The sequence below is a fragment of the Ornithorhynchus anatinus genome, chromosome X5, assembly GCF_004115215.2.
Source record: "Ornithorhynchus anatinus isolate Pmale09 chromosome X5, mOrnAna1.pri.v4, whole genome shotgun sequence".
Taxonomy (NCBI): domain Eukaryota; kingdom Metazoa; phylum Chordata; class Mammalia; order Monotremata; family Ornithorhynchidae; genus Ornithorhynchus; species Ornithorhynchus anatinus.
Genome location: NC_041753.1, coordinates 25,573,014 through 25,600,097, shown reverse-complemented (window position 1 = coordinate 25,600,097; position 27,084 = coordinate 25,573,014). Strand labels below are relative to the sequence as shown.

The following is a 27,084-nucleotide window of genomic DNA, read 5'->3' as shown; positions in this document are numbered from 1 at the left end:
CGGCAAGCAGCAGAAATCTTACTATGAAGTAGTTATTAGCCAGCCAACTTACCCGACCTTGGTATACAACTGCCATGATGTGAACGTACATAGCTGAGACAAACTCGATGGCCAACTCAACCCCAATTTCAGCTATTCTCTCTATACACAGCACAGCGCAACTGAAATCACTTTAGGAACACTGTTTACATGAAAAACACACTCCTCATGTTTCTTCTTGTCCACATTCTAGCCTCTGAAAAAGGTCTGTATATACATTATGTTCACAAACTGTACAAAGAAAGAAATATATACTATAATAACCTGTTCTCTCGAGTGTGTGAATTTTTATACATTATAATGCTGCCAATGCGCATTACAGTAACTCATAATGTCAACCCAATATGCAGATGTTTAGGCTAAGGAACAGGCTCTCCTATTTATTTTCTCCGTTTATAACTTTCAAAACAACCCACAAGCTAAGAGATTTTCAACCACAGCCACCACCATTCTTTTTAATATTATAAAGAATGTGTTTGACTTCTCCTCGATCTCGTGACCACATTAATAAAGGACTAAGGCACCTCACTCCCAAGTCTCCTGACAGACTAGGAAAAATACTTACCACCTGCCTACTTCACAAGGACGATGTAAGGGTGAACATTTATTAAAAGCTTTGGGCAGCTTACCTGAAAGTTATGTAAATACTAATTATTGTAATTGGGGGTGGTAATATGAATGCAAAAAAACATTTTGGCACAATAGGACACTTTCCTTACAACTGGCCTACAGCCATACCACCCCAGAAGGTGGTGATTCTTTTTTTTTTAAAAAAGAAAAAAAATACCTTTAATATAGTCACATAGGTGAGAAGAGCAATAATCCCCCAAAACATGCAAGGGCTTTGGGATGTGATACTGAAGGCATGAATTAATTGTGCTAGTTGTTAAGTGCTTGCTACGCACCAAGCATTGGGCCAAGCCCTGGGGTAGATACAAGATAATCAGATTAGACACAATCCCTGTCCCACATGGGGCTCACAGTCTAAGGGGTAAAAACACATATTTAATCCCTATTTTTACAGATTAAGGAACTGAGGCACAGAGAAGTTATGTGACTTGCCCAAGGTCACACAGCAAGGCAAAAAGTGGAGTGGGGATTAGAACCCAGGTCTCCTGACTCCCATTCCTGTGCTCTTTCCACTGGGGGAGACACCGCTTGTCAAATGATTACCTACTGTTAGGGGGTGGAGTGACAAAAAGCCTGAAGAAAATTAAGGTTATGTTCCAGCCCGCACCCAGGAAACTCTACAAATAACCCCAGATTTTCATCGGCAACATAGAATTTCATGCTGCCCTCAAATTCTTGTGGTTAGAGTCTATGCGATCCAACAACGAATGGGACAGCAAAGAAGTAGAAAACGGAATGAAGAGGCGAACACGTTTTTTGACAGACCGACAGGAAGTTTGGCAGTGACAGGACATCAAGGCAACAAGTTCAAGGTCTCTAAGGCCATCGTTCAACCTTCCTTATTTCTGCGAGACCTGGACCTGGTACAGAAGACACGAGCAATTCCACCGTCATCTACAAATGACACCCCACATCAAGTAGCAGGACAAGATTAGCAACAACAGAGTTCTGGAACCCAGCCAGCTCGCCAACAATGAGGCAATGTTTTCACCCATACAGTTTTGCTGAGTGGCACAAATGAGGAGAATGGATGATAGCACGATACGCAAGCAATTACCTTACGGTGAACTGAGAAAGGGCCCGCACAAGCAGAATAAATACTTCATAAGACACAGGACGACACAGTCTCCAACGATGTGATATGGCAATGGACTGTTGAAAAAAAATCAGCCACCATCGCAGGCGTAAGAGCCTAGAGGACAGCACAATCACAGGAAGGTGTTCTCTCCAGGAGCGGAGTCGCACATCACGCTTTTCGGCCACGCTGGCATTCATGTATAAAATTTTGTCTATAGCATCTTCTTCGAAAAAGAAGGGCAGCTCTACATATCCACACTGATAATTCACCAGGTGGCGGTCCACGATTCAATAACTAATAGTTGGAAATTAGCCCTTCCCAAACAAATATTCAACAAACTCTCCAAGAGACAACCAAACCGGATCACTAAACCCTCTCTCTATCCCTAGCCCCAGGGATTAGTCCAAGTATTTTGGACTAGGACAAATCCAGCAAATTGATTTTCTTTTTTTTATCAATAATTGATTTTGCCCACCGCTATTTGTTTTTTTAACAATGTCAATGAAATATACATGTGGACCTTTGATCTTTAGTTGTTTGATTTTTTCCAACTCTTGTCAACAGGCAATTAAAATATTCAATGCTATCCTTTCTCCGAGCTATCACTAATTTACATCCAATTTGGTCATTCTGATTTATTTCGGTCCTCTCTCCGATTTCATTTGAATAACAGTTTTTTTCCCTCTGTCCTGAACTACGCTGATGAACGTTTAACTGCAGCACCCCAAGGAGGTGGCTCCATTTTAGCATCAGGCATAATAACCCCCGCTAGTCTGAGTATAGTTGCAGCACTCAGAGCTGAAAAAAGCTGGCTATCAAAACAAAAACCTATCATGTTAATTCTGCTCCATTAATAACAGCAAAACCCTTCTAATACTGAGAGACCCTTTGTGAATTACTGAATTAGTAAGCAAACAATTTAACGAGCCCACCCACACCTACACAGCCGAAGATACAGCACCAAATGCATTCTATTGTGCAATGAAAAGTCCATCCATTAGCAGTGAATGGAATTTCCTCTACTAGCAATATATGGATAGCATTTCTGAGGCCTGCTTCCTTAACATTTGTCAGCCAATCTGTTATGAGTCTAATGGTTTGAAAATGTGTGTATGGGAATGTGCATGCAACCGAAGAGTAACTGGTAAGGTTCTGCTGCATTTACCAAATGAATAAAGTAAAAGAGACAGTGAAATAAAGCTGCTAACCGGAAGATTGTGAACAAAAAGAGTCTTTCATAAATACGCCGCCAAATTACTTGGTGCCTTCCTTTTATCTTCAACCAGCACCTACGATTATTTGTCAGCTGTGTGTATAGAACAGCAAGTTCCTCAAAGTAAAGAAAATATAGTAACACTAAAGTTAGATCACTTCTCCACAGGCAGTTATTGAGTGGGATCTGTGCTCGATCCAACTCTACAGGATATAGGGCGAGACTGAAAATTCTCTCAAAATGCTGTAATGTGAAAAAGCTGGGTTAGGAATTTTCTGATGACGATTACATTCAGGGTCATATTTTCTCTACACAAGTTAACTGTGGGGAAACTATCTCTTCCCTCTTCAGCAAAGGATACGAGGAAGAGATGGGAAGGTGGGTTGACAGCACTGTGATGACAATCCTATTGCCATTCTAGACTGTGAGCTCCTTGTGGGCAGGAACTCTGTTTGCAGCTGTACTGTACTCTCCCAAGCGCTTAGTACAGTGCTTTGCGTCCGGTAAGCCCTCAATAAATACTTCACGAGTTGATTGACCTAACCCTCTGGGTGGTGGCAGAAAATGTGCAACTTAATCCCAGGTTGTTTCCCATAAAGGTTTTCCACAGACGTTTAATGCTGAAAATGTATGAAAACATTCCTTGTTCTCAGACTCTCAGGTCTTATCTTAAAGCCAGAGCAGGAAAAGCATAGAAAAACTTCAGCTGGTTCAAAACACTGCCTTACTGGCTCAGCTCTTTCATCCCATGATGAGGAAGCTGAAGGCTACTGCTGAAGTAGCTTTCCCACTACAACCCTTTTGCTGTCCTAACACCAACCCCCTCTCACAGTGCTTAGCTCTTATCAATCTCACCATTAAACCAAACCCCTGTTCGCCCCCACCCTCCTGCCTGGAACTTCCTCTTTCTTCATATCTGACAGTCCGCCATCCTCTCCAACGTCTAAGCCCTACTAAAATCACATCTCTCCCAGGAAGCTCCTAGAACGAGTCTACACTCGCTGCCTAGAATTCCTTAACTCCAACTCTCTCCTGGACCCCCTCCAACCTGGCTTCCGTCCCCTCCACTCTACCGAGACTGCTCTCTCAAAGGTCACCCGTGACCTCCATCTTGCCAAATCCAATGGCTCCTACTCTATCCTAATCCTCCTTGACCTCTCAGCTGCCTTTGACACTGTAGACCATCCCCTTCTCCTCCACACCTTATCTCACCTTGGCTTCACAGACTCCTTTCTCTCCTGGTTCTCCTCTTACCTTTCTGGCCATTCATTCTCGGTCTGCTTTGCAGGCTCCTCCTCCCCCTCCCATCCTCTAACTGTAGGAGTTCCTCAAGGGTCAGTTCTTGGCCCTCTTCTGTTCTCCATCTACACTCACTCCCTCGGTGAACTCATCCGCTCTCACGGCTTCAACTATCATCTCTATGCAGATGACACACAGATCTACATCTCTGCCCCTGTCCTCTCCCCCTCCCTTCAGGCTCGTATCTCCTCCTGCCTCCGGGACGTCTCTGCCTGGATGTCTGCCCGCCACCTAAAACTCAACATGGCCAAAACTGAGCTCCTCATCTTCCCTCCCAAGCCCTGTCCTCTTCCTGACTTCCCTATCACCGTGGATGGTACGACCATCCTTCCCGTCTCTCAAACCCGCAACCTCGGTGTCATCTTTGACTCGGCTCTCTCGTTCACCCCACACATCCGATCCGTTACCGAGACCTGCCGGTCTCACCTTTATAATATCGCCAAGATCCGCCTTTTCTTCTCCACCCAAACGGCCATCATACTGCTACAGGCTCTCGTAATATCCCGGCTGGATTACTGTGTCAGCCTTCTCTCTGATCTCCCTTCCTCCTCTCTTGCCCCGCTCCAGTCTATTCTTCATTCCTCTGCCCGGCTCATCTTCCTGCAGAAATGCTCTGGGCCTGTCACTCCCCTTCATAAAAACCTCCAGTGGTTGCCTATCGACCTCCGCACGAAACAAAAGCTTCTCACCCTGGGCTTCGAGGCTCTCCATCACCTTGCCCCCTCCTACCTCTCCTCCCTTCTCTCTTTCTACTACCCACCCCGCGGACTCCGCTCCTCCGCCACCCACCTCCTCACCGTCCCCCATTCTCGCCTATCCCGCCGTCGACCCCCGGGCCACGTCCTCCCTCCTCACCTCCGTCAAACTCTCTTCCCCTCTTCAAAGCCCTACTGAGAGCTCACCTCCTCCGAGAGGCCTTCCCAGACTGAGCTTCCCCTTTTCCCTCTGCTCCCTCTGCTGCCTCTCTGCCCCACCCTTCACCTCCCCTCAGCTAAGCCCCCTTTTCCCCCCCTTTCCCTCTGCTCCTCCGCCTCTCCCTTCCCCTCCCCTCAGCACTGTGCTCGTCCGCTCATTTGTATATATTGTTATTACTCTATTTTGTGAATGAGATGTACATCCCCTTGCTTCTATTTATTGCTATTGTTTTAATGAGATGTACAGCCCCTTGTTTCTATTTATTGCTATTGTTTTTGTCTGTCTGTCTTCCCCGATTAGACTGTGAGCCCGTCAATGGGCAGGGATCGTCTCTATCTGTTGCCAAATTGTACATTGCAAGCGCTTAGTACAGTGCTCTGCACATAGTAAGCACTCAATAAATACTATTGAATGAATGAATGAAGCCTTCTCTGACTAATCTCTCATCTCCCCTTCCTATTTCCCTCCCCACTGCATCATCCTCCACACTTGAGTCCATACCTCCAAGGTTCTTTGGCACTCCCCCCACCCCCGGAGCACTTCTGCACATATGTTTATCCTTGGCTGTCTCCCCTACCTGTAATTTATCTTAATGTCTGTCACCCTCACTATACTGTAAGATTTTTGAGGGCAGGGATCGTGTCTACCTAGTCTACTGTACTCTCCCAAGCCCTCAGAACAGTGCTCTTCACACAGTAAGTGCTCCATGAATACCACTGACTGATCCGATTCGTGCACAGAGGAGTTATTTACCGAGGCGGGGGATGAGGGAGGGAAAAGAGTGAGATCTAGACATACTGTGGAAACCTGGCTGTGAGACATAGGAGAAGGGTCTAAAGCCACAAAATTTTCAAGGAGGAGTTTGTGAAATGCATCCGTATGCCAGAGTTGAGTAAAGGCATTAAATAAGATTATTTTCAAAGACTGAGTAGAGTATGGGGCTAGAGTGGTGTCTGACCGACGATCCATTATACTTACAACTGGCTTTGTTTTGAACCAGCTGAGTTTTCGTATGCCTTTCCTTGCACTGAGTTTAAGAAAGTACCGGAGAGTCTGAGAACAAGGAATGTTTTCATACATTTTCAGCATTAAACGTCTGTGGAAAACCTTTACGGGAAACAACCTGGGATTAAATTGCATATTTGCTGCCACCTCCCAAAGGGTTTAGGTCAATCAACTAGTGAAGTTCTTCCCGAGTCATTATTTCTGGGTGGGGTCTGGAGCTGTCAAACATAAAAATTTCCAAGTTTATTACTGCAATAGATTTACAATGTGAAGAATTTGGTGCCATTGCTTACCAAATTCAGTGTCACTGCAGGGATGTAGCAATTAAAAAAAGAACTATCTTGTGGTATGCTGGCGTATTGCAAAAATGCTTCTCTCTGGACTATCATTCAGGCAGTTGAGAAAATATGACCCCATTTATCAGGTGTTTTTCCTTTTATTGGTCCTCTTTTAGGAATTTAGGACAGTGTTGGACCCCAAACCCTTTACGCTGTCTCAGAACGTGGCCAACTAGCCTACCAACGGGACCCAAATGATTTGCAGCAATAGATGATCTATTACTTGGACGTGAGCCCCATAGTAAGCGCTTAGCAAATGCCATAATCATTATTATCTCCCTAAGTGATTGGGGTAAGAGCCTGAGAGTGTAAATTCCTCACAGGCAAGGGCATGTGTGGCTTTGTTACTCTATATTTCCTTGGATCTAGTACCGTGTATCACACCAAAGCCAGTGTCATAAGTGGCCTCTCTATCCCCATCCATGTTCTCTTTCACAGCCATCCCAGCGCTTAGTCCAGTGCTTACTACTGCCCAGATCATCTTTCTAAAACTATTCAAAATACATCACTTTCCTCCCCCCAAACCTCCAGTGGCTACTCACTTCAATCTCCATACGCGTCAGAAGGACCCGGGTTCTAATCCCAACTCTGCCACTTGTCTGCGGTGTGACCCTGGGCAAGTCACTTTGCTTCTCTGTGCCTCAGTTACCTCATCTGTAAAATGGGGATTAAGATGTGAGCCCCATGTGGGCCATGGACTCTGTCCAACCTACCCCAGCACTTAGTACAGTGCCTGGCACATAGTAAGCGCTTAACAAATATCATTAAAAAAAAAAAAAACAAACTCTCCTAACCACTGGATTCAAGGTCTCTCCTTATGAATCAATCCATCAGCGTAGTTTAGTGGAAAAAGCCCAGGCTTGGGAGTCAGAGGTGGTGGGTTCTAATCCCGGCTCCGCCGCTTGTCAGCTGTGTGACTTTGGGCAAGTCACTTAACTTCTCTGTACCTCAGTTACCTCATCTGGAAAATGGGGATGAAGACCGTGAGCCCCACGTGGGACAACCTGATTACCTTGTATCTACCCTAGCGCTTAGAACAGTGCTTGGCACATAGTAAGTGCTTAAATACCAGCATTAATATTATTATCGAGCACTTACCGTGTGCAAAGCAATCAATCAATCAGTTGTACTGATTGTTTACTGTGGGCAGAGCACTGTACTAAGCATTTGGGAGCGTACAATATAACAGTTGGTAGACGTGTTCCCCGCTCAGAACGATCTTACAGTCTATAGGGAAGCAGCGTGGCTCAGTGGAAAGACCATGGGCTTTGGAGTCAGGGCTCATGAGTTCGAATCCCGGCTCTGCCACTTGTCGGCTGTGTGACTGTGGGCAAGTCACTTAACTTCTCTGTGCCTCAGTTCCCTCATCTGTAAAATGGGGATTAAGACTGTGAGCCCCACGTGGGACAACCTGATTCCCCTATGTCTACCCCAGCGCTTAGAACAGTGCTCGGCACATAGTAAGCGCTTAACAAATACCAACATTATTATTATTACTAGAGGAGGACAGAGACATTTTTCAAAACTCTGTGCTCTTCTAGTTCACCCCTGTTCACAATCCCCTAAAGTGGAGTCCCTCTAGACCTTAAGCTTCTTGTGGGCAGGGAACACGTCTACCAACTCTAGTGCGATGTACTCTCCCAATCGTTTAGTACAGGGCTCCGTACACAGTAGGTTCTCAAAAGATACCATTAATAATAATAATAATAATAATCATGTTGGTATTTGTAAAGCGCTTACTATGTGCCGAGCACTGTTCTAAGCACTGGGGTAGATACAGGGTAATCAGGTTGTCCCACGTGAGGCTCACAGGTAATCCCCATTTTACAGATGAGGTCACTGAGGCACAGAGAAGTTAAATGACTTGCCCACAGTCACACAGCTGACGAGTGGCAGAGCCGGCATTCGAACTCATGACCTCTGACTCCCAAGCCCGGGCTCTTTCCACTGAGCCACGCTGCTTCTCTGACTGATCCAAAGTTCCTGACTCTCTCATCTGTGGAACTGTTGCCCAAGCCCTTCTATCTGCAAGGAATTCCCTCCCCTCCCAAATCCACCAAACTACATCCCCCCTCCGCCTTGGAGGCCCTTCTAAAAACACCTCCTACAGGAAGCGTTCCTCAACTAATACCTACCTTCCTAATCAGGACTTCCCATTAGCCACCCTTGGCCCTTCTGTGTATATCAGTTTATTTGCTCCGTTTATTCATTCAGCATGACTTTCGTTGGATATATCATTTCATCAGATGGGACTCTGTTTCTTGACTATATTGCTCTGCGCTCTGTAGGCGCTCAGTAAGTACTGATGACGGTACTGACAAATTCGATGCTAAATTACACTTTATCTTCGACACAACATCGAAATATTAACTTCAATCAAAAGGAGTTTGGAGTTACAGTCGATCTTGTCAAAATGCGAAGAAAATGGGTTTCAGATATAGATATGGCTTTTTACAGTAAGACAAACTGTTCCTATATTTTTCCTTGGAGGAAGGAAGTGTGGAGAATGAGAGTGGTAAGCCGAGAATACACTCTGGCCAAGAATGAAAAATCATTTTAATCATTCACCTCAGAGAGATGAAAAAAATATTATAAAATAAAAATTCCTACAACTATCCTTTCCTTTCATCCAGGCAGCTATATCAATTCAAAATCTTTAAATTCACACAAATGCTAAGAGAGCAAAGAATCGACGGGGGGGGGGGGGTGTGAGAAAAGATGCTAACTTACTTAGCTAGTCTTACTTTTAAACAGTTCTGAATATGTCATTCAATTTTCCTACTGTCATTTATGACCCACAAGGACCTTTGAAATTTGTTCAACATTATGTTCTTAAAGAGGAGTACAGTAATGAAGCAATGTTACCATTATTCTTTGCTTGCTTACTTCACTGATCGGCACAGACATTTCTCCTACAGTTGCATTTCTACAGACCCCCAGGTTGTCGAAAAATCCCCATGCATCAACAACTGCATCATGGCTCAAAAACACCTGAAGTAGTACACGGCTTCTATCACCCTAGGTGAAATTCAAGAAAGGTTGCGGAAAACTCAAGTTAACTATTTTGCTTCCTTTTTCTCACCACTTACCTGATGCCTACCAGTGATCATTAGCACCTCACAGGGAACTAATCTGTACTGCCTCAAATCGCTTTCTAGTAAACACTGAACTTTAAACTCGGTAGTCTCTGGGTATCTGTGGGAGTTTGGTTAGAGAAACCCCAGCTGATGAAGTGAAACCCTATGACCCCCAGAGCAGCTGTGGCTGCTGCCGACCAAAGAGAGCAGACAGCAGGAGTTGCGTGACCGAGTTTCCACGTGATTCTGGATCTGCTTGACGAATGGGCCGGGAACGCGACTGGCTAATTCTGTTGTATTGAACTCTCCCAAGTGCTTAGTACTGCCCTCTGCACATAGTAAGTGCTCAAATATAATAATAATAATAATAATAATGGTATTTGTTAAGGGCTTACTATGTGCCAGGCACTGCTTTAAGCACTGGGGTAGATGCAAGATAAGAGGGTTGGATATAGTCCCTGTCCCACATAGGGCTCAAAGTCTTAAATTCCCCCATTTTACAGATGAGGGAACTGAGGCTCAGAGAAGTTACGTGACTTGCCCAAGGTCACCCAGCAGACAAGGGCCAGAGCCCGGACCAGAACCCATGACTTTGTGATTCCCAGGCCCTTGCTCTACCCGCTAGGCCATGCTGCTTGACTGATGACAATTCGCAACCATATTATGGCTACGTTCCCCTATCTTTGCATCGTGCTCTAACCGGATCGCCTAATGAAAACAACAATAATAACGATGGTATTTATTAAGCGCTTACTATGTGCCAGGCACTGTACTAAGCGCTGGGATCGAGACAAGCAAATCAGGTTGGACACAGTCCCTGTTTCACCACGGGGCTCACAGTCTTAATCCCCATTTGGCAGATGAGGGAACTGGGGCACAGAGAAGTGAACTGACTTGCCCAAGGACACCCAGCAGACAAGTCCTTCTGGCTCCCAGGTCTGTGTTCTATCCACTAGGTCATGCTGCTTCTCTACCACTGTGCTGTAAAACATCTCCTTGGGTCTGGGGCAGAAGGAGTGGGAGGGAAGACAGATATCTTCAAAAACAAAACTAATACTCATCGACATTTCAATCGATCGACCAAACAACGATTTTTATCGGACGCTTACTGTGTGCAGAGCTCTCTACTAAGTGGTTGGGTGAATAAAATAGAGTTGGTAGTTTCAACAGGTAGAGGGAGTGCCTCTTTTCACCAAGACCATTATCTTCAATTACAACAGGAGAAGGGAATGTGTCTGCTTATTGTTGTATTGTACTCTCCCAAGTTCTTAAAACAGTGCTCTGCACACAGTAAGCTCTCAATAAATACGACTGAACGAATGAACATAAAAGTACAGCTTACCTTAACCATTAACTAGACTATTTAGCACGTCCCTCTGTTTTGGGAAAGGCTGAAGTTAGAGTAGGAGCAAGAGAATGAAGAAATTTCCCATAGCTATTTGGACTGATTGTTGACAAATGCTCAACCTCAATCTCCACATCTGCGACCCGGTCAGCTGACTCCACGATGCACAACACGCATAAAATCATGAGTTATGTCTCCTTCATTCCTTCAACAGTATTTATTGAGCGCTTACTATATGCAGAACACTGTACTAAGCGCTTGGGAGAGTACAGTATAACAATGAACGGCCACATTTCCTGCCCACAACGCGTTTACAGTCTAGAGGGGGAGATAGACATAAATATAAATGAATCACAGATACGCACCTAAGTGCTGAGGGGCTGGGAGCGGGGGATGAATAAAGGCAGCAAGTCAGGGTGACGGCAGAAGGGAGTGGGGAAGACGAAAGGAGGGTTTAGTCAGAGAAGGCCTCTTGGAGGTGATGTGTCTTCAATAAGGCTTTGAAAAATACAGAACGCTTCACAGATTTGCGTGTCATCCCTGCTCAGGGACCGTGCTAAACTCCGTTTCGTTCCCATTTTAGAATATGTGCTGCCGAAGCAAGCTCTAGTCCAACTCCCCCCAGGGTTATATGGGGTCAAAACTTTGTCAGTTGATCTCTAAATTCACCTAGGGTTGGCCCTGAGGGAAAGCAAAGATTTAATTAACCTAAAAAATGAGAAACCAATCCCTGAACAACCCTGAGTTGACTGTATTTTTCTGCTGGTTCCTGCTAAACCGCTGTTTTCTGAATGTCCTTCAAACGTTTTAACTCCACCTCTTGGTATCAGAACCGTCCCAATCTGCTTTGTAATCCCTTCCTTCTAGTTTCCCATGAACAATCCAAGTGAAGTTCTTGGACTCAGCAGCTAATCCAGTGAATGTTACCTAGGCATACGGGTACCCCATGGTGGCTTTTGGGGTTGAGGGGGAAGAAATGACAAAACTCACAGAAAGTGGGCTGAGTTTTGGCCTGCAATGTTTATTCTTTTCTGACTAAATTCACTCATTCCCCAAACAAACATATCCTATATATCAAGGCAAGGAGATAACAATGCTCCGGAACAGTGGCTTACATTTGGAAAATGTGACTTTTGTGCACTGGGACTTTACATCCAAGACTCACCTAGCGGTATTAAATTTCAAGTTAAGCACCGCTTGGTGATGGTGACTGAGGAAATAAATCTCGATCTGCTACTAACTTCCTACTCACTGTACTTCGGCCTACTCACTGTACTTTGACCTCGTCTGTCTCACCGCCGACCCCTCGCCCACATCCTGTCACTGGTCTGGAACTCCCTCGTATCTGACAGGCGATCACTCTTCCCCCCGCCCCCCAACCCCAAAGTCTTATTAAAAGCACAACTCCTCCAAGAGGCCTTCCCCGACTAAGCCCTCATTTCCTCTTCTCCCACTCCCTTCTGCATCGCCCTTTGACTTGGATTGGCACCCTTCCCTCAGCACCCGCTTAACTATAAGCTCGTCGTGGGCCAGTTAGGCGTCTACCAACTCTACTGTATTGTATTCTCCCAAGTGCTTAGTACAGTGCTCTGCAAACAGTGTGCGCTCAATAAATACGACTGTTTTACTGACTGATTTCTTATTTTCCTGCTTTTTTATAAAACATTTCCCCTCTTCTCCTTTTCCTCCTTCTCCTACTTCCCTATTTCCCCTCTATCCACCCTCCAAAGCTCCAGGCAGCTATTGTGCCCTGTGAGAGCAGAGGAGGAAGAGAGGGAAGTAGAAAAGAAGGAAAGGTGGGAGGGCTGTCAATCAGGAGAGCATGCTGAGGCGAGAGTTCCCCGGGATGGTCCTGGGCCCTAAACCATTGGCTCACAGCTCTCTAAACTTTGACCTTGTCTGTAGGGGCTCCCACTGCAGATGTTCTTGTTTTGCACCATGAGGATTCGGGTCAAAAATGGATATTTCCATTGGGAAAATCCTCTCAGAACATACACGAACCCGATGCAGATTCAGCCTCAGCAAACTTCCCGGTCTGGCGAATACATTCTAGGACACCGTCCACCCTTGAAAATCCTCCAGCATATACGTCTTTCAATGCAGTGGCACTTTAGAGTCCAGCAAAGCGAGAACCCAAAATATTTCAGCACTTAAATTGGGAATCATTTGATCCAGTCATATGTGAACAGTAATTACAGTATCTTGTGTAGACACAACCGCAGGCTGCCATTTCAGCTCCTTCCTTCTTTGGGTAGTGCGTTCAACCTCTCTTTGCCTTAGTTTTCCCATGTAAAATTAAAATGATATTTAAATAGCTGAGCTCTTTTGATTAAGTGCTAAACTGAAACCTGAAAAGTACTCATTTTGATAGCATGGCACTTGGCTCTGTTGGGAAATTAAGGGAGCACAGTTAAACCCCAAATAATTTACCTAATACCTTGAGAATCTCTCATATTTGATCATTTTTTTTCAATCCCAAATTTTAACATAACCAATTACCAACCTTAAGTATTATGGATTAGGAATGAAAGCTTGAAATTAAAACAAGGAATACTTCGAACAGACCCAGAGAAGAGAGACCCGTGGCAGCTAGGTAAAATCCTACAGCTGGCAACTTAAAAACTCCATTCGGACAAGAGAAATTCAATTACTTAATCCCTGGCAGACAGATTGCTGACCTGCACTTAAAGCTCCCTTGTGTGTTGAGTAACCAGTGCCAAGGGTGAAATGAAAACTGGCCTCTTGCTGCAAAGCTGCAGAAGAAATGGGCCCACTACTTTACAGAAATCCTCTTCAAACCTTGGATGCCGTATTACAGAACTGTGAACAATTAGGAATGGAAGGGGGGGAAAAAAAAGGCCTGTTATATTATGAGACAAATAGATTTAAGGGTCCCACTGGACGACAGTAACATCTTTGATTCTTCTTCCTATGCAAATTAAGAAAATTACAAATGTAAAATAGCTAGGCAGAGGAGGTAGTAAGGGAAAGATCACTGTAAGAGCATGAGAGTAAATGAGGGGAAATACAAGGCTACTGGAGGAGAAGAAAATCCTGACCCACTCTTGAGTTCAGTCCCCATAAACCAGGAAGCTCTTCCAGGATCGGTCAGATATGATTTATGCACAACCTCACTTATTAATGACGTTAGCCTGACTTGACGGAGAACGTGGCACTCTTCTGTTTTTACAGAGGACAGCACTGGATTTGGTTGGCAAAAACAGATTTTTTTGTTCTTTTCTGGGAAATCAGATAGAAATACTTTGAAGGTTTGGTCGGGGTTTTTTCACTGGTTTGGGTTACTTCTTTGTTCCCAAGCCAGCATTATCAGTGATGTCAGTATAGCTCTTGGAATAAGTTTTGTTAATGTGTGCTCCCTCTGCTGAATTAATTGGCCCAGCAGCAAAAAAATATACGGCTCCATTTTCTAAATAAACATTTCTGTGCGTTTCATCAACCAGAGTGGAGGACTTGTTATAATTTGAAAAAAAAGACGACAAAGAAAGGGAAATTTAGGAGTTAAGCATTTCTCACTACATATGTATATGTTTGCGTGTATACACACATATTATAGCATAACTAACAAAGCTCAGACAGAAGTTTCATTGTCCCTTTAAACAAAAAAGACGGTAATCAAAACATGCTAGAATTTCTTTCTTTCAACAAATTGAGAATAAAAACAGTCACGTTACAAAGCCAGTTCCCAATCTTTTGAGCAAGTAAAATTGTATAGTATCTCCAGATAAGAAATCCTATTGTATGCAGATATTTTTCCATAAATTTTGGAAGGGTACTGAATGTTGTAGACTCTGACACTTTATATCAGCAGGTCCTAATTTGACTCAAAATTGTAATTTCTTTTCCATAAATAAAGCACCATCTGCAACTTGAGTATAATCCAACTTAGCATAAGATAAATGAGATTTTTGTTGTCAAGGTGATTTCATGCTAGTTGTTCAAGGAAAGAAAGATAAAACACAATACAAGGATTCCTTTTAAAGGAAGCGGCGCTTATAACAATTACAGTAATTCAAACTGAAAAGATGTAGATTTATAATCCGAAAAAAGAAAAAAAAATCCAAATCACTACACTCTCACAACACCATTGTTAGTTTTAAGCAGCAAATGTACCCGGCAATGAAAATACTTCAAGCAATAATGCAGATTAAGCCTGAAGGTTGGAACAATGGCTTTTTATGGTTATGATATCTTAAGTAGTACTATAGAAGTCAATTTAAAGCTGCAAAAATTTACTGCCTATAACATTGATATTCTTTATAACCTGAGGGACTTCAGCTGATTTTGTTTAGCTTGAAACCACTTCATATTACAACAATACCCATTCAAATACCCTGGGTTTTCTTTTCTTTTTTTTTTTTCCCTTGGAGAAACAATTTTAAGAACCAGTTTTATATTAGAATTTTGCAGAGGGCCTGATATCCCTTTTACTCCAACAAACAGACATAGTTCTATGATTGCATTCAATTAACAAGGACTGAAATAATGGTGATTTCATTTACTTGCTCCACACATGTCTGATTAATGAGCATTAATTCTGCGGATGGGAGCAACAGAACTCTATTGTTATATACAGATTAGAAATGTAAACACTTTGCATTTCCCACAACTACTGACTTCACAATTGATTTCAAATGTTATTCCAACTAGCCTTCTGAGTGCCAGAGAAGGTTATACAACCAAAGAGCATCACTGCCCCCTGATGTGTCAAAGCAGAAAGACCTTGGCTCAACTCAATATCTCGCTGCTTCAGTTTTCACAGGACCAGAAGTGAGAATTACCTTAAGAAACACAACAGACAAACACTCTGGCAATTTACCGCACCCCGTTCTGGAACAGCAACTGGGATATACACCAGAAATTACAAAAGGGGCCTCGCTCACTTTCCCTGATAAACTCAGAAAGAAAACAGGAAAACTCGGAGACAGCAGGGCTATAAAAGAAAGGAGACCACAAAGCCAAACAATGTTATCTGAAGTGATAGCAATTAAGACTTCTGCCATAGACTACATATTTTTTTTAATTCTTCTTTTTTTTCTTTTTTTTTCTAGTTTTCTTTAGGTGGATGTTGGGAGTGGATATGGGAGGAAAGCAGGGTTCTTTAAAAGCACACATCTGTGAATTCCAGGATGACTTTCAGATCAGTAGCTGGGGAGCTACCAACCTTACCAAAATGTTCACTTCCAGAATTTACATTCTTTCTTTCTTCCTTCCTCGACACTGATCACAGTATTTCAAAACTTAGTTTTATAACATAAGAGGTAAAGAACACTCTTCAAATATGCATCCTTTGAAAATAATTTCACACTGGTTTTTCCTTCAAAATTTCAACAAAGTTGCTTTGATGGCTAGACTTTCATATTTCCTTAAAATCTTAGTGCTGTACCGAGTATAAAGGAATCGCCGGTCTGTGCCCGAGTGTTCCATGTCCCCCTCCCAGTGACTGTCCCCTTCCATAGTCAGACTCAATGACGGAGTCTCTGCCGCTTTTCTCTAGTCCAGTTGTCCTCCGCTGCTCCGGGCTGTGGACCTCAGCCTTCCTGCCTCCCTAGCTCCCTCTTCCTCACTGCTCCACCTCCTCCTTTCCCTTTCCCCTTGGCTTTGCCCCTGTCCCTCCTGGGGCCCACCACCACCAATCACCTCCTTGGGAGTCATCTCTGAGCCAGAGTGCTTGGTGGTGACCCAGATGGAGACGGTTCACACTTCATTATGTATTTCTAGATAGATCAGTAGATGATAGAAAGACAGGTAGATAGATATGTTACTTCACCTACTTCTTATGATTGTGAGAACATCTACCGTCCATAACCCTTCATGAAAGAGCTAACAGCCAATCTGTGGAAAAAATGGTTCCACTTCACTAAGATTCTGTCTCTCCTCAGAACAGACACTTAGGGTCATGCCAGGGGACGGCAATATAGCTCTGATCCTTGAGCTCCACAGAGTTCTGGAGGTACTGCCCTGTGCAAGAGGGAAAAGTGGGGAGAAATCAGAGAGTCTGGGGATCATCTGTCTACCCGTAACCTTTCATCAACCCTTAGCATCCCGCTCGTACCTTCTGCAATATGAATAAGCTGTTCACTTTGGGTCTGGAACTGAAACCCCATTTTCTTTAGAAACCGATTCCTAATTCGCTTTAAGCAGACTCACTTTAAGCTGGCTTTTCTGAGAAAGTATCCCCAGTAGGAAACAAAGGTGATGTGAATGCCAGGCCACAGAAAGGCCTGCCCAGGTTAAAACCATCCCACGATACGTGCCAAGCCAGGGATATGACCTTCACTGCTTGCCCACATATATCCCTCCCCAACACTATATACAGTCACCTGAGGTAAATCGATTCCCTCCCCGCAACCCGAGCCCGACCCCTTCTTCCCTGCTCCCGGCTCATGAACTCAGCCCCCTCTCTGCTTTTTCCCCAGTCCCCCCCACCCACCCACATGTCGCTTTCCTCAGAGTAACGGCTTTGGCGGCAGGCCCGGCTGCCATCACCCCCGTCACCTTTCCCCTTCCCGTTTTCTGGCCCCACCTCCCCCACCCCTGTCGAAGCTAGAGAAATGGGGATGGGGAGAGAATGGAGAGGGGTGGGGGATGGAAGAGTGGTCCCTTCCCAGCCCACCGCTGCTGCCTCCCCATCAACCTTTCCTCGGTCCATCCCTGTCCACATTCCAGGAAGGGTAATGGGGTTGACTGGAGGTGTCGGCAACCGTGTCTGCCACCAAGCAAATACGAAAAAATTAATGGAATGTGGAAGTGGAACTGGGGAGAGAACGGAGAAACTGAGCTTGGGATGTGGGAAGGACAGGAAGTAGGGAAGGGCAAAGATGGGGTGGGTGAACACCGGCAGGGCAATTTTTACTTATCTTCAGGGCTCGGCCAAAAAGTCAGCTCTGGTTCAGAAGCAGTTCCTAACCACTTGTATGCAAGCTTAGGGGAATATATGTCCCACAGTACAACCACTCAGGTTACAATCACATTTTCAAAGAACACATCCCAGTTAGAGTGTCCATTAAACCTGTGGCTGAACTGGTTTTTGGCTACTTCTCAATTAGTAAGCGTGGGGTTCCTTGGTTTTTCCCATACTTACTGAAGCAGCGTGGCTCCACGTATTGAAATTCCCCTGTCTAACTGGAACGGGGCACCAAGTTTTCCTATTAGTCACACATTGAAATTGAGCGGTGTCTATACTTTTTTTTATAAGAGCAATAAGCCTCGATTTACAGCGTTGAGATCTTCTAAAACAAAGTCTAAATGGAGCAGCATCCGTAATTCCTAATTCTCACCTCTATTTCATCACCGAGGCAGAACTGGGACAGAAGAAATACCGAAAAAGTCTGCAGTTCAGAACCTTCAGTAATTCCAAGGGAGTGTTAGGCAAGAGCTACAGTTTACTGGCAACATTTTTCTCACGCTCACCCTTGAAGGCAACAGCAAAACTGCAACCAAGGACAACAGAAATTAGAGCAACCTGAAGGGGAACAAACCGACATACGAAAAACTCTAGAAAACAGTGCTTTCGAATGAGATTTGGAGAGCAGACCTCTTCTTTCCATCCCTAACAGCAACAACACGCTTCACAGAGAGTTGGCTTCTCGGCCCTGGGGATGAGTCCAATTCTCTCAGCGCTTCAGGTTTTCCTTGACGGTTGGTTAGGCGCACTGGGAAGAGCATTAACTCTTTCGGACCACTAGGTACTGTTTCCTACACGGCCGCGGTGTAAATACGACGTAGGGAACCAGACGCTGATCTAGACATGTCTAAGGCGTGTCCCGGGAGTCACATGCAACCTGCTATTAGGCTGCCTGTGACGTGCAATGGACAGCTGGCCACCGCAGGTAGGCGCGAAGAGCAAAATACACAGCCAAAGCCATCCCTCTACCGACTTTGTCAGCAGCCTGGCTTCCGGCTCCAAGCCGAAAGGGGGCCACTGCCAAGAACAGCTTTCCAAGATTTCCAAGGGTCCTGGAGCCTACCCTGTGCCCAGCCCCCATCCCTCCACCAGAAATCTGGAAAAGCAGCAGTAATTGTCGCCTGTTGGGTCTCTGAAGAGCAAGGAGCCAACCTGCCAGCAGAGGTTATATCTCCTACTGAGCCTGGCTGTTCTCTAGGAGGAAGAGCGTGTGGTTGTATGTGTCTGCAAAGGAGTATATGCTCTGTAGTCACATGTGAGAGACAGGCATTGCATTCCCTTTGTTTCATCTGCCTGGGTCTCTGTCTTTCCTGCTTTCTCCCCTCCCCAAATCCCCCCTCCGTATCGGTCCACTGCGTCTGCCCTTAGCGATAGTGTTAGTTTATTTATTAATGATATAGTCATTGGCCGATAGTTTTACAAATGAATTATTAATGCTTTGCAGCTTATTTAAAGAGTGACCCGTATACCAATGCCCAACTGCCTAAGCAGCTCGTCCACAGGAATGAGTTGGACACGACTTGGTCTGATAAATTAACGCTTCCTCCAAAGTGACTTAATCTATGGCCAGGGATTAACTGAAGATTGTGGGGAAACGGAGTTTAGTGACCACATACTCCCTCGTATGTCTACTGTGGCAAGGGAATGAAAGAGCAAGGTTCAGAAACTGCTGCTTTTTCTCCCCCAGTTTGCTCCTGTTGGTAGTGAAGCAGGAAGCAAAGGAAGAAGCTAATTCATCAAGCTGAATCTGCCCGGTGAATTCCGGTAGTTAAGCGCTGACTACGCGCCAAGCACTCTAATAAGTGCCTAGGATAGATACAGGATAAACACGGCGGACACAATCCCTGCCCCACATGGCGCTCACAGTCTAACTAGGAGGGAATAGCATTTAAATCCTCATTTCACAGATGAGGAAACCGAGGACCAGAAAAGTCAGTGAGCTGCCGGCGGTCATAGAGCGGACAGGTGGCAGAGCCAGTAAGAGAACCCAGGTCTTCTGACTCCCAGGCCTGAGCTCTTTCCATTAAGCCACATTGCTTCCGATGGCCAAAAACCATTCATTCATTCATTCATTCAATCGTATTTATCGAGCGCTTACTGTGTGCAGAGCACTGCACTAGGCGCTTGGAAAGTAAAATACAGCAAATAAAGAGAGACAATCCCTGCCCACAAGGGGCTCACGGGTACCCTTAACATGGGCCTACTTCTCAGCGACGATCGGGACTATGGGAGCATGCGATATTTTACTATTTATTCCAAATTGTTCAAGGGAACAGCCCAAGCGGACACGAGAACGCACCCACAGTACCCACAGACACCCAAACCTCGATCCTCAGGACAACTGTGTCTTCACTCTGCATTACCCTCCTGAATCAAAAATTGTTTTATGCCATCAAAAGGAAATGTGCACACAACTGAAATCCGTCATAGAAAATAGAAGAGTTGCCTGCCAATCCCATACGGCAAGCAGATGGGAAGTTAGGGAGAAGGGGAGAGAATGGTCCTGCAAGGCCTGGATGAGGGCCCAGAATGAGCTACATGCAACCCAGCTGGCTGCTGAGGCCAGGGCCAGCTTCAGACATTCAACCGGCCTGACGCGGGACAAAAAGGACCACTCCCCACATCCCGCATGATGCCAATCCGTCACTCTGCGTGCACAACTCACACCACACAAGCATCATTATGGTACGCTGCGGGCTCACGCAACCCCAGCACGATCACATGGTATGCAACGTTTTGTGGACGAGTATCCGAGAAGCAGCGTGGCCTAGTGGAAAGAGCAGGGGCCCGGCAGTCAGAGGACCTGGGTTCTAATCCCGGCTCCGCCGCTTACCGCCTGCTGTGTGACCTTGGGCAAGTCGCTTCGCTTCTCCGGGCCTCAGTTCCCTCATCTACAAAATGAGGATTCCAGACCTGTTCCTCCCTCCTACTTAGACTGCGAGCTCCATGAAGGACCTGATTATCTTGTATCTACCCCAGTGCTTAGAACAGTGCTTGGGACAGAGTCGGCACTTTAACAAACACCGCTGCTCCCACTGCCCCTCCCCTGAGCACCCCAGGGAGCTCACTTCCAAGACCCTGAATTACCGCCCGACCAACGAATCACTCCCATCCCTCCTCCATCTTTGAGAAGGGCAGTGCGGTGGCCATCTTCGAAAACCTCCCAGACGGCTGCCAACTTCAGCGCAGTACCCTGAGGGCGATAACTTCCCTGGCTTGCCTTTTGAAGCCAGACACCTTAAAACAACCCTATGCATGACCAAGAGTAGTCAGCAGGAACCCACCCCATTATAATTCTTTTATCCTGCCTCCCACTAGGATGCTCCTGGCTTCCTGTGGTGGCCACAAGGCTATTTTAAGATAGCACAGCCCTTACAGGCATGAAGACTGTCGCAGGGATCGTGTGGCCTCAATTTCTGGGGCCCATGAAGCAGCTCCAGAACATCACCTCGGTCCCACGAACACCCTCCAATTGCTGAAATTTTCCCCAAGAGGGTTTGGACAGTTGGTCCCTCTCCCCTACCGGTAATGGGTGTGTGTGTGTGAATGGGTTGGTGAAAAGAATGACGTTCTCTGGGTCTTTTCCATCCCTATAACCTTAGGAGGCTACTTCTCAAGTTCGCAATAACAATAAAGAACATGGCAAACAGCTTTGCTTGCTGTATTTAGCCCGCAGTGATACAGACCCACTGATGGTGGTCTGAATATTTCGCCGGACATTATACACAAGAACCGCTTCCTATGGCAACTGAGAAATAAGTAATTAAAAGCTGCTTTGACTCTGCATTTTAAAGAAGCCATCAAAAGGTGAGATGCTGTTCTTAAAACACACATCCTAAACAATCCCATGACTTCTCCATTTCATTGTCACAATTTACCACAAAGAACGATCCCTTCCAATCACCACATCCTGTGCAGTGACTCCTCAGTGAACAGCCCAGCTGTTTCCATAGACAACTGCAGAGTCCATTTAATCCAAATGACTCTAAGCCACTTCGTTATTATTGCTCATTTCTCATTCTTCATGAAACCACTTTGGGTTGTGGGGTTTTTTCTTAAAATCCATCGCCCTGAGACGCACGACCCCGTCAGCGAAACTTAAAACTGCAAGCTGGTAATGTAAGGGGCTGGATGCACTCATTTCACTGGGCAACGGGTTTCCTACCTTTGAATCTTCATTGTTCACTCCAAGTTCTAGCACAGCTTGAGGAGACTTCAGTTTTGCTTGACTAGACTGAGCCATCTGAAGGTTAAGTTGCCATCCAATTGTCTCAAGCTATAAAAGACAAATTCAGATTAGATTCAGATGGTGCAGAGGCAGAAAAGTGGTCAACTTCCAACGGGTCTCCATCTAGTACACGTAGTATATCTGAAGAAACTAACAGTTCTAAGGCCGACCCAGAACTGACTTTCTATCATTACCCTGCACTTACCTGTGTTGTGTACTCACAACCTTCCCCTCACACTTAATTATGGTATTTGTTAAGCGCTTAACTACGTGCCAGGCACTGTACTAAATGCTGGAGTGGACACAAGCAGATCGGGTTGGACACGGTCCCTGTCCCATGTGGGGCTCACAGTCTCAATCCCCAGTTTCCAGATGAGTACAGTGCTAAGCGCTTAGTACCGTGCTCTGCACACAGTAAGCGCTCAATAAATACGACTGAATGAATGAATGAGGGAACTGAGGCCCAGAGAAGTGAAGTGACTTGCCCAAGGTCACACAGCAGACAAGTGGGGGAGCCGGGATTAGACGCCATGATGTTCTGACTTCCAGGCCCGTGCTCTATCCACTATACCACGCTGCTTCTACTTGTAGGCGTAACTCACGTACCTTATTACTTAAGCACGCTAACTCATGAACCTATCCCCTTTTCTGTCTCCCTCCTGTCTGCAAACTACTCTAGGGTCAGTCTGGGATCGTGTCTCCTAACTCGATTGTACTCTCCCAAGCAACTGTACAGTGGTCTGCACACAACATGTGCTCAATAAATGCTACAGATCGATTGACTGGTCCCTTTTCTGATGAGCTCAAGGCCCTTTATGGACACTGTCAAGTTTTAAGAGATCTTGAACTACCCCGATATTGCTAATCTGTCACGCAATAAGCGGGCCGGCACGGGAGCCAGGAATGAGGCTGACGTCTATCGGTCAGAAGCCCTAACCGGTAGTTCACAGAGCCTTCCCAAGTACACCGCCCAGTTCTGCGTCCCTAACTGGGAAACATTTCCATTGAACACGTTTAATCACATTTTCTTCTCTGTAATCATTTAATGGACAAAAGAGCAAATTTTTCTAACGTAAAGCTGAATGATCAGTGCCAAACTAAGGCAGTTGGTCCCATCTTTTATATGGGAACAAAAAAAGGCAAAAGGGATGGCCTCGGTTAATTATAGCTACCTGGTTCCTCTCGACCTCAAAATGACGTGGAGATTCTTGTCTTTCATTTTCTTGAATTTCAAGAAGGAATGTTTAAAGAAGTTCTGTAAACTGCAATTTCCCTCAGCCTCTACAAATATGGAGTCACGATGGAAATTATGGGACTGCTTTAGCTACACTGGTGAGAACGGCACCCTCATCACAATCCTCACTCGGCTGGAATACTAATTGCGTGATCTGAAAGACGGCTTGGCAGCTGGGATCCCAGCAGTGACTCAAAGCCAAGATGGAAAGAGTGCACTGAAAGTATTATCTCTACGAGAAAGATGTGATGAGAAACTGAAGATAAAGTCCTTTTGAAGGCTGGGGTAGAAAGGGGGGAGAAGTTGGGCACACCCACTCCATGGAACAGTACCCCATGTGGAAAACACTTTAAAGGCTCGGGTAAAATAAAGGATTCTCCGCTGCGATGGTCTTCACCGTAGACTAAATGCATATTTTCGGTGGCATCGGCTTCCACACGTGTTTCTGGGACCCAGATACACTAAAGCCCCTCAATCAAAACATATGGGGGGTACCCGATGGCACGCTCTCACGGTAAAGGGTAGGGAATGATTCTGTCAGAGCATGTTACTGTCAGCATTATATGGTTGGACCGTGTCCAACCTTATTAACTTGTACCTACCCTCGTGCTTAGAACAGTGCTTGGCACATAGTAATCACTTAACAAATACCATAATAATTCATGATGAGATGGCATTTTTCAAGAATCTACGTACACTTGGCCTTGGCTGGATACTGTACAAAGTTTGTTCAACAGACACTGTACCTGCTTTTCTAAAGAGATGCTTGCAAAAAAAAAAAAAAGCCCTAGAATCAAGAGCACTGCAAGCCCACCTAATTGCCCAACCTCAACCATAACCACGGTACACACCAGGGACATGTGCCAACTAGAAACAGGAAGAGGTCCTGAACTATCCTGATATTGCTAATCTGTCACACAATAAGTGGGCCAGCACTGGGACCAGGAATTAGACTGAAGTTTATTGTCAGAAGCCCTAACCCAGTAGTTGACACAGCGCCTTCCTAAGTACACTACCCAATTCTGGGTCCTTAACTGGGAAACATTTCCATTTAACCCATTTAATCGTATTTTCTTGTGTGTAATCATTTAATGAACCAAAAAGGACATTTTTCTAATGTAAAGCTGAAAGATTAGTGCCCCACTAAGGCACTGGGCTCCATCTTTCATATGAGCCAAAGGGATGGCCTAAGTTAAAATCTACCTGTTTCCTCTCAACCTCAAAATGATGTGGAGATTCTCATCTTTCATTTCCTTGAATTTCAAGAAGGAATATTTAAGGAAGTGTTTCTGCCCCAAGCACAGCAATAACCTTTATACTTCTCCTACCCGAGCTCCCAGCACCTAGTACAGTGCCCGGTACATAGCGCTTAACAACCATAATTATTATTAAAATGACGCGTCCACATGTATCAGGCCTGTGCCCTGCGGCAAGACAATTCAGAAGGGGAAGATGGACAATGATTCCCCTCCACAACTATGGAGAATTAACATACCCTTTCTGGGCCAGAAGAGGATTACAGGAATCAATGGGTTTGGAGTTGGCTTTTTCAAAAAATAAAAAATAAAAAATTCTTAGACTGTTTTTCTTTCTGAATGCATCTAAAGTGATCATCATCATTAACAGTATTTACTGAGCATTGTCAAAATAACTCCTCCGAGATAAAGGACTATTCTTGTTTTCTAATTAAACCTTTAAAGAGCATAGATCATTCAGTGGAGTGGTGCTGCCAATGTGCGACTCATGAATCAACAACTAAAATTGTTGAATTTAGGTTTCACCGCCTCTCCTTTCATCCTTCGGTGGAAATGCTTAATGATCAGTGAAAAAGACAAGGAGTGATTACAGCAAAGAGGAGGAGGGTCAAGGTACTCGAGAGGATATTTGGGCATTTGCCCAGTGGCTTGAGGTGGAAACAATTCTTTTTGCACTTTTCTCCGGCTGTAAAAGCAGCAGCATCACTGCATCCTTGCAAACTCCACCCAATCACCAAAAGTCTCACAGTGAAGGTTGCCCAAGAGGCCTGGCAAACCTAGAACATACAAGCGAGCTCTTTTCCTCTTCCACGTCCAACGAGACACTCGTATTTGTACTTCGACCCCGCAAGTTCTGCCAATCTACAAAAACGTTCTTAAGATGATTTCAGTGGCCGTTCCTCTGGGCTTGCTGGAACCGAGCCGCCAAACAACGGAGATTCTCAAAATGCCATACCTACACCTGCTTTCTCCAACTGCACAGTGTAAATATCCCCGAATGATGCGTCCTCGGTCACAAGGATTTCCCTGCACGTTCCTGCAGATTTTGCAGGTGAACTCCACAAGATGAAACTTAAGAATCTTGGCTGAATGCACAGGCACCAGCACTGGTCACTGACTCCCTTGAGCTCCCCTTGGAGCTCCCTTGGTGGTTAGTTACCGAACCGATGCCAACCAGAAAGTGTGCTCACTATCTACAGTATGGGGTGTGTGTGTTTGGGCGGGGCGGGGGTGAGAGGTGTCTCCTGGTGCATCTCTCCTCTCTCGTTGCCATGAGCCAGAGATTCAACCCCCAGAACAGAAACTTTTCCTGCTCGAGTCCACCAGGGATAGTGGCATGCACTTGTGAGAGGTACAGGAGGCGGAGGAAGGGGAAAGGAGGAGGAAGGGGAGAAAGTAAGGACCAGATCCACAATACCACACACTGCAGGCTAGAGGATTCACTAAAGCACTGTACCATCACAGCCCGCAACTACAAATTAGTGACTCGATCTGCAGCATATTGTAAGTTTGAACTCAAGGAAACAGTTGTTATATTAAGGCACAGCTGGGTAACAGGCAAATTCTGACCAACAGACCAGATATTTTGCTGTTACATCAATCTGATACAACCATAAAATATATTGATGCTACCGTTCTTGCTGCCAGAACTGTGCACGGAAGATAAACAAGAATGACAGAGTAGCTGAAACAAAGGTACAGACCGAAGAACAGCAAAATAAAACTAATTATCTTGAATACTGCTGTGGCCTCCCTAGTTAAAAACCTCAAGATTATGGGGATACTTTACGCGGGAGTGTCAATTCAACAGGCACTGTCTCTGAACGTCTGTCACATAACTAGGAAATGTTCTTCTCTCGATAATACACGATCAGATCATGCACTGTATTTAGCTAAACCTTATATCACTGGAATGGATAAAGACACCGTTAATCTGAGAAATAAAAATGAATAACATTAGCACTTAAAGAACTTTTCCTTATGTAAGCCCCAAGTGCTATAATGCCTTATTTAGTTCGACCCCATAATAATTCCACAAAATATGCTGATCATCAATATTTTGAATTGCGGATAAAACGAAGAAGAAAGAATCTGATGTAGTTTGGGTTTAAGCTAAGCGGCATCTGCTTTTATTTAGAGTAAGTTGTGTTTCCCATACACATTAATCTTCACATACTAAAACATCCACAAGAAAAACTGATGGAAATTTTACTGCTCATTTCGAGACTCAAAAAGGTGAAGGTCTTTAGCGTAATTAATCAACACTCCTTAATGATTTCTGAAATGATACATGACCCAAGATTAATGAGCTTTTCATTGTCAATGCCTTTCAATCCTTTGCCAAAGCTCTTGCAAAGGTGTGTCATGGCTCATCTTTTTAGTTCAGGTAGTATATTCCACTGAGAAAGAGTTAGATAAACATGCCAATACTAGAACTGTAAGGCTATCATTTAGTAGTTGAATGTTTACACACCATATTTCGCTTACATCTGGAAACATTAC

At 44.9% G+C, this 27,084-nt stretch overlaps 1 protein-coding gene and 1 non-coding gene across 6 annotated transcripts in view; both read right to left on the bottom strand.

Annotated features, from left to right (window-relative positions):
- The window catches only part of COMMD10 (COMM domain containing 10), a 240,622-nt gene that overhangs the window by 169,548 nt on the left and 43,990 nt on the right, over positions 1-27,084 (bottom strand). For all 5 annotated transcript variants that reach the window (XM_029055690.1, XM_039910832.1, XM_029055693.2 and 2 more), the window contains one exon: positions 22,030-22,140. In XM_029055690.1, coding sequence (XP_028911523.1) covers positions 22,030-22,140 — 111 coding nt within the window. The remainder of the gene's footprint in view (positions 1-22,029; positions 22,141-27,084) is intronic.
- On the bottom strand, positions 11,443-11,546 carry LOC114808320. Its single transcript, XR_003756166.1, has one exon. It is a non-coding gene; the product is annotated as a U6 spliceosomal RNA (small nuclear RNA).